Source organism: Neltuma alba, unplaced genomic scaffold, assembly GCF_004799145.2.
Source record: "Neltuma alba isolate B1F8T4 unplaced genomic scaffold, ASM479914v2 tig00010374_pilon, whole genome shotgun sequence".
Taxonomy (NCBI): domain Eukaryota; kingdom Viridiplantae; phylum Streptophyta; class Magnoliopsida; order Fabales; family Fabaceae; genus Neltuma; species Neltuma alba.
In genome coordinates this window covers 433,185-441,689 of record NW_021635279.1, presented here as the reverse complement: position 1 = coordinate 441,689, position 8,505 = coordinate 433,185, and the positions used below count along the sequence as shown (strand labels likewise).

Sequence of the window (8,505 nt, the reverse complement as noted above, 5' to 3'; positions counted from 1 at the left end):
TATAAGTGAGCATCTCCACTAGTTAAATGTTATAGAAGATTGAATAAAAAATTCCTAATAAATATATGAATTGTGGATAAATATTTTAAGAATCAATGTGAGGCTGAGCTGTAAAAGACATCCACAACTCATTTTCTTAATAAAGAACCTTGCAATAGAGATAAAAATGAAATCTGACATCAAAATGCTTTCGGAAATTACATGTTTCAGACTGTTTTTCTGACAAAGAGCTGCAAACATGGCTCCATGAATGTCGAATTTGTGCAGTTTGGGATGGCTGTTGAAGAAGTCAACAAAATCAATCTCTGGGAACGGTTGAAGAGCCTCAAAATCACCAGTGAATTCAACCTTCATGTAGAGATGCTTCACTTCACTTGACAGTTTCAGCATTTTGCATATGGCATCCCAGCACCACTGGACCCCTCTCATAGTCAAAGACTCTAGAGCCGTGAGTTTTCCAAAATCAACCATGTATACTCTTCCTGGAAACAGTTACCATGTAATGAAACGTAAGATGAGCAAAAATGGAAAGGAAAAACATAAGTAAGGACAACACAACAATGTACTACCTGCATTGTTAGAAATTGAAAGATTCCTCAAATGATTGGTTTCAGGTACCCGGATCCAACTACAGCCTTGTACCTCAAGGGATTCGATCTTTGGGGATTTTAGACTAAGAGAAATGTTCCCCAAACCATAAAAATCCATTTTACATTCCTCTAGATAAGGCAAATCAATTGAGACTGATCTAACTCCTTCACATCCAAGCAGTAACAACCTAGTTAGATAGGGACATGACCGAAGCACCACACTCAGCACAGGATCCTCCAACCTAGCACCAATTATTTCAAGGTTCTTGAGGTTTTGGAAGACATCCCATTTTGGGGAATTGACCATTAACACACCCCATAGTTTTAGAGATTCCAAATTCCTTGCTGCACCCACACAGTCCAACTTTGATGGGTTCTCATTCAAAGCCTGAGTGTCAAGAATATTGTCCATTCGGAGCTCCAGCTGGCGAAGAGATAGACCTACAAGTGATAGCCAGGACGCAAGACCAGCACAAGAGAAAGGGCTATACACAACTAGCTCTTCCAATTGCACAATTTGTGATATCATTCTCCTTACAATGTTGTCAGGTGTTTCCCCACCAGAATTGTTATCGAATGAATTGCGAGGGAAGTAAAGGGTTTTGATATAAGGCAGCGAGTCCTTCCATCTCTTGGAAACACAACTGCAGGCTGCTACATCTCGGGCATTATTGATATGGGACATGATGAATTGAAGAATAGCATCTGGAAGAGACTCCATTGCTGAAGACAAGAATGCAAATGAAAATTATCAGTACATAGATAGATCCAAGCTCATCTTTCCTAATTGGATAATAAAAATAATTCTAAATCAGTGTATGAACAATACAAAAATTGAAATGAAGACTGCTATCAGACAAAATTGCATGTATCTAGGCGAATCAGATATAAAATATCAATAGACCTACATTTACCTTGCTCTCACGACCTAGTTGAATCTCACTCTCCAAAAATGTATTACCCTCACAGTGTCCTTATAGTTTACTTCTAATGCCCTGAGCGATCTGATCCCAATGAAACTATTGAGAGTACTTTTCTTGCAAACTATTTGGGAGTTGGGAACATTGAACATTATATTATAACGCCTCACTTTAATACCCCTAAATGAACTAAGACGTATGGCCAGTAATGACAGTCCTGTAAACATAAGAATTTTCCATGAACAAGGCATTCGAAGAAGTTAAGCCGAATATAACTAAAAGCAATGTTGCGCAGAGTTAAACCTTTCAAAATCTACATGTGGCTGCTCCATAAGCAGTACTGTGGTATATAAAAGGGGGAAGAAACAAAACAGATAGGAAATAATGAAATGTGATACACTCTTCCAATAAAAATCAATTTGATATGGAAAATGTGGAAATCTTTTGCTTTCAACCCTTACTTCTCAAGCATAATTACGCAAACCCCATATAAGATCTAAACCATTTCATCATAAACCAACAAAGTAACCGGCTCTCCCCACCCCATTCCCCAAGATTAAAAGAAAAAAAGTAAATCCAATTTGCAAGTAAGCATGCTAATACAGGAGAAACAGACGAAGTCCAGCTCAAGCAGCAAGGAAAAGAACAGCAGAGACAGCATAGAATTGAGAAATTTCAATATCCGAATCGAGAAAAACCTGCAGTGAAGAACCCAGAAGCTCAGATTTGAGCTCGGATCTTCGATACCCAAGTCCACCCCTCCCGCCGTCGAAGGCAGTGTGTCAGACTACAAGTAAGAAAGAGAGCAAGATTTAAGCTTTGTTTTCGGGGTTTTGTGTTGGCTCCTATTTCGAAATTTAAAACCAGAGCGAAGACCAACTCTGTGAAACTTGAAAATTTTGTCGCCGTCCGTAGATGCAAGCGTTGAGAAAAAAATTTAAAAAAATAAAACCAAAAAAAAAAAAAAAAGTAAAGAAGGAAAAGCCGGATGGAGCGAAATGAATGAAAGCCCGCTTTCTTTTTGAAGCATTTTGAAATTTTGTGACCGTTCAAGTAGATGTACCCCCCCTCACATGCATTCCCTCTGGCTCTCATGCCGCACCCCCACACGATGCTACTCGGGGCTCCAAATGAACCGCTGCGATCTAGTGGGTACTAAAACGCTTTGTGATCGTACGGTTATCTTGGCTTTTAAATTTGAATGGCTTGAAAGCAGTGTAGGTCAGCACAAATATTGATGGTGGGTCGGAAAAAAGAGGGAAGATAAAATAGATTGATTGACATATCTTTTTTTTTAAAGTTATTTGTTATATAAAGTTTAGTGTTTAATAATATATACCATGGCCAAAAATAATAATATATGGATGTTTGATATATTTATGATTGCAACACTTGAAATTTTTTTTTTTAAGTTGAGATAACACTTAATTTTGTATATAGGAAAAAGGACATTTATAATCATCTAATTTTATATAGAGTTTCAATTTGGTATATTAATTTAAAAAATATATTTTTTCAATCTTACTAATCTTGTTAGTTTATTGTTACTTTCATTGTTATTTTGAAAATTATAATTGATATATTTGTATTTAAGAATTTTTTTGATAATAGTAGTAAGATTAAGGGAGTATTTGGATGTGATTTGATTTTAAAGTGATTTACGATATATATATGAAGTAAATATGTGAAAAAAATTTATCTTAATTTAAAAAAAAATACTTTTAGAAAGTAGTTTTGGCAATAACTAAACACCTCCTAAAGCTGCTTCATTCTCCATTGAAAAATAGAACCCAATTCTTCCCAATATCTTAGGATGTGTTTGGAATAGCAACGTAGAACTAACTTTTTTTTCAATTTGATTTTTACAAAGTCAAATTGAGTAAAAGTCAGATAAGATAAGTGATTTATGTTTGAATTAGGTTTTAGAAAAAAAAATCTATTGAGAAGTTGAAACTTGTTTGGATGATAAATGTAAAAATAAATTTGGATGTAAAATGACTTAAAAGAATATGAATTTTATTAAATAGTACATATCTAATATTATATATATATATATATATAATGTGACTATTTTTAAGAAGTAAGGAAAATAAAATTATTAAAATAAAGAAATTTAATTTATTATTAGAAAGAAATTATATATATAATGTGACCATTTTAAAAGAAGTAATGAAAAAAATTATTAAAAATAAGGAAATTTAATTTATTGTTAGAAAGAAAATATATATAATGTGACCATTTCAAATAGGAGTGTGTGTGTGTGTTTTTTTTTTTTTAAGTGAGGTGAGAGAAAATTCATGTAGGGTCAGGTAGGTAAAAAATTTTAACACCCAAATAAATGTTTTAACGGTATTTTCCAACACCCTCAACACCCAAAAAAAAAAGCAGCTTCAAAAGAGCTTCTTCTAGAAGTCCATTTCAACCTCAGAAGTCAGATTGATGAAATGTGAACCCAAACATGTTTTAAACGCTGCCTCTTAACTTATAGATGGGGCCCAAACGTGATCCCAAACACAACCTTAATTTACAAACCATCAATCTAAGTCACCTTCTCTACCTACTAAAATTTATTACTCCTTCGGCCCTTCATGTATGATTTAATTATTGAGTTGATTTTTATCTTAAATGTAAGACATATTTCTCATATTTATCAATTTTTCTAAATCATTTTTATTAATACCCCATCAACCATAATCAAATAAAAAAAAAAGAAAAGATATTAAAAAAGATGATTATGATATTAAAAAAAACATGTCATATTTTTATAATTAACTTACCTAACTTTTTTAATTTAATCAATTTAATTAAATATATCTTACATTAAAGACTAGAAGAATATTTGGGGAAAAAAAAAAAAAGCCCTCACACTTTTCCTTAATCATACATATTACTTATTTAATATTAAAAATTAACAGATTATTTAACACCACATTTTGCTTTTCTTTTACATTAAAAAGACATTGAACTCCAAACATAATCAGTTTATTGAATTACTTTTATTTGAGGCAACTAAAAAGCAGAATAAAAAAAATTATTATTTTTTGCTTCTGAGCATCTGATGCCTCCCAATCCTGTCTGGGCAGCGCTGAGATTCAAGCCTCCTTCCACCATTTACACTTACAAAAGAAAATATCACAATGAATTCATGAAAACAATTTCTACAGTCAAATGGATATTATACAGAATACTTTTTTTTTCCTTTTCATTTCAGAGTGTGGATAGAGACTATAGTTGTGTGGATCTATCTATTTCCATTGCCTAGGAAGTCTCTTGATTTGGAAGATATTATACATTGGTGCCCTATCAATGAACACTCTTCTTCCATCCCTAGTTGTAGATTCATGCTTCCACGCTGGTCCAATCAACCAGGATGCAACGGCTCCACCAATCAAGCCCCCTAACTGACAAGCACATTGTCAAATTAAACATCAAAATCACTACAACATGAAGTTTTATTACCACGATACAAACCAGAATAACTGCATCTGATTACACCAAATTTACTAATGAAATACTATCTCCAGACCTATTAACTATAACTTGATTCTTATGAGATGGTTATGAGAGGGGGCAATGTGATGCTTACATGACCCCAGTTGTCAATGCCATTTGATAATAGCCCAATGACCTGCAATAGATGATCATCGTCAAATCAAAAAGATGCAAGGAAACAGGGTCCTGGATCATCAAGTATCAACTAATGTAAGTAATTTTCCCCACATATTCAGAACGAAACAAAAATAATTTCTAATAACATGCACAACATGCATTTCTTATCGAAGTGTATAATGCTAGTCAAGATATGTGAGATTTAAACACAGCATTCTAGCAAATGCTATATCTGTTCCAGGAATAATCAGGCCTGTGAAATGCGAATTAATGTAAAGAAAAAGGTAGCCAACACAAAAGGAGTTGGCCAGCTTTAGAAAACAAATCCCGAGTTACTAACTGACAACTCATTATAGTGGACCTTGAAAAGAAGTCAAGACAGGGAAAAAACTTACCATATTTAGGACAATTACATTCGCTATATGCTGTAAATCTTCTTTGCCTCCTCCTACCAGTTCTCTGTGCCTCAACACAAACACAGCAACTGATCCAACCTAAATCATGCATAGCTGATTAGAAATAGAGAATAAAGAAGAGAAAACAAACATATCCATTTTCGAGCTACTCCTACAGATGAAGGTAAACCATTGAAGTCATTGAGACAGATGCGAATGTGAACAAATTTTAAGTAAGGGGGGAAGAAATGACGTAAGTTTTCCCCAGCATCATCAATAACCATCCCTTGCCACACCATTTGCTCACCTCATATATATCATTTTCCTTTTTTTTGTCCATAGTAAAGGATCATAAAAAAATTAGCAGATGCTAGTAAGCATGACTGTCTTTAGGTATTTGATGAATTATAATAACCCCACCCTGATCATCCTTTGTCCACGCTTCTTTTCCTCCATCACTTTTTATTTGTACAAGACAGATGAAATTGAATCAGCATTTGTGTTTGTCATTCTGTGGTGTTAATTTGTATGTCAGTGGCATCATTATAGTCTAAACTTTTTCCAGTTTAAACATCCAATGCCATAACTGATGAGCCTTTATTCAAAGTTGATGGTTGTTGGAGATGAAGATACATATTATACTATACAAGGGCATTAACATTCTGACATAACCACGGAACTTCAGTGCCACTGCAAAAGATAAATTTTCAAAATAGTTTTTTTATCTTGTCCAATGCAATTATAAAGGGAATCAGCTCCAACAGTTGAGCTAGGGGGAAAAAATGAAAATACAGATAAATTTATTAAGTCCATCATCCACACAGTTAAAATTAATATTTGATTTGGATCACAAAAGAATGTTTCAAACAACTTACTAGGCCGAAAATCGCCCCTGATGCACCTACGGCAGGCATTCTGCAGTACCAATAACTCATTGCTGAACCTGAGTTTCTAGAAATTATGGGATCAGAATACTTGTAGGTGAGCACCTATTGGTTTTTTTATTTGTTGAAGTAAGAATATAAGCCATTACTTGCAATTGCTGAGACAAAGTAAACCGCAAGATATCTCCTAGGACCACTGAAATTTTCCACAGTGGGACCAACGGAATTTAAGGAGTAACAATTAACCTGCAGGAAATAAGTAATATTTTTAAGATACAGGAAAAAAAAGACATTCACAAACAAGATTCAGGCAAGAAAATCCAAACCAGACCATAAGGTGCCCAATATTTGCATGCAAAAAGGAAGAAGTGGCAAGCCTCCACAATTGTCCCTTGTCAATAAGACTGTTAATCTAGCAATACACAGTCAACAAGTAAATATGTAACAATATTAAGGAAGTAAGTTCAAATATTTAATGGCAACTTTACCTTAGCTCCCCACAATAAAAGCTTTCCTTGTGTTGCAAGTTGTGCAATATACATTCTGAGATCACGGTTCATAAATAATAAGCCACTAGAATAGCTTCTATGTAAATTTGGTCCCAAAAAAAAAAGTGTAAAAGACAAGTGGCAAGGAGAATTAGAATAGTAATATAAATAATAATAATAATAATCCTTAGTGGACTCGCTGTAGCAAGCTACAGGCAAAAAACGGGCAAACAAATTTGTCTGGAAACAATAAGCATCCAAGCAAACACGCTGATACTCACAAGATATTGGCAGCAAGGAGAATATTAGTCCATTTCCTTCCATTGAATGGACTTTGGCTGGACATCTTGGAGTTAGACATCCTTCCATTTCCCAGGTTTGCTCTATGTTCTCCCCATTAAAGAAAGAGAAACTAATTGAACAAGTGGAAGTTAAAACATCATTTGATAATTGAAGAAAATTGATTTCTTTAAACTGGAGGGCTCTTTCACACCATATCCTTCCATCTGAATACATGATTCAAGGGAGGGAGTTTCTGTGCAAAAATGAGAGAAGAGAATTAGAATGCAACCAGAGAACCAGAGAAAAGATGTAACAACACAATTCTAAATGGCAAGACACGCAAAAAGACTAACAGGCTATAAAAAGGAAGCTTTTTATAGCATGTTAGTTGATATGGAGTTTGGGAGAGCCATACTCTTAAGGTTAAAAGCTCACTCGTGAAATTAGAGAACCCAAGATTCATAAAAACTATACACTAGAATCCCATAATTCCAATGTGACGCCCAAGGGTCATACCTGAAGCATCCCATAGGTTGAGGGAGAGGAAAAAAGACAGGGAGAGAGCGGAGGGAAGTGCAAGGTTATGATTCCACAGATATGAACCTTAGGAAGAGCCAATCCCAAAAAGATAGCGCAGGGGGTTAAGTAAACGCAGGTTCGCATAAATCCAAGATTAAAACTCCATAATTTCCAATGGGGGACTTGAGTTCCAAACCTTGAAATAGGATCATATAACTGATAAATTGCTAGCAATCAAGAGAAATAGCTATTTTCCAATCAAAGATGCGGTAGGCACCTAAACAGCAATGGCATTCCTTTTCCCTTTCTTTTGGGGGGAAAAAAAGAAAATGGCATTCGCTTTCACACAGCATCACAAGCAACATGAACCCAGTAACACGATGATCATCTAACATCCCAGTTATCTAGAAACTCAACTACTATCCCACTCATGAAGGCTCGAGCAACTTCAGCTATCCATAGTTTATTATCGAAGTCTTTGATAACAAAACCAAGAATTAAGAACAAACCTCCTAAAGAAATGGATAGTCATGACACGTAACCACCGAAGAAAAGGCGAAGTTATGTCGAACATGTTGCAATTGCAAACGCATTGTCATAGAATGCACTCTGAACTAAAGGAGAAAAGAATTTTCAAATTAAAGGGACCTTGAAACAGGAATGGAGGAGGAACCGTAGGCGGAAATTGTGGCCGAGGCGCGGCAGCGGAGAAAGTGACCAAAGTGGAGGGAGGTGGCGGTGGCAACGAGATCAAGCGGACAAGGACCCTCCTTGGCCACCGGTAACCAGAAAGGGTTAGGAGCGGCCGAACCCAACAT

General features: G+C 35.1%; 1 protein-coding gene and 1 pseudogene across 1 annotated transcript; both read right to left on the bottom strand.

Annotated features, from left to right (window-relative positions):
* Positions 1–148: 148 nt before the first annotated feature.
* Positions 149–2,352, bottom strand: LOC114756157 (F-box protein At1g10780-like; the record flags this gene model as incomplete). The annotated part of the gene is made up of 3 exons (XM_028945072.1): positions 2,209–2,352; positions 570–1,313; positions 149–482 (listed from the first exon to the last, which is right to left on the bottom strand). Coding segments are annotated over exons 2-3 (1,076 nt in total), but the record flags the coding sequence as incomplete, so codon positions are not given.
* A 2,369-nt stretch (positions 2,353–4,721) lies between these two features.
* On the bottom strand, positions 4,722–8,505 carry LOC114756156 (RHOMBOID-like protein 10, chloroplastic; annotated as a pseudogene).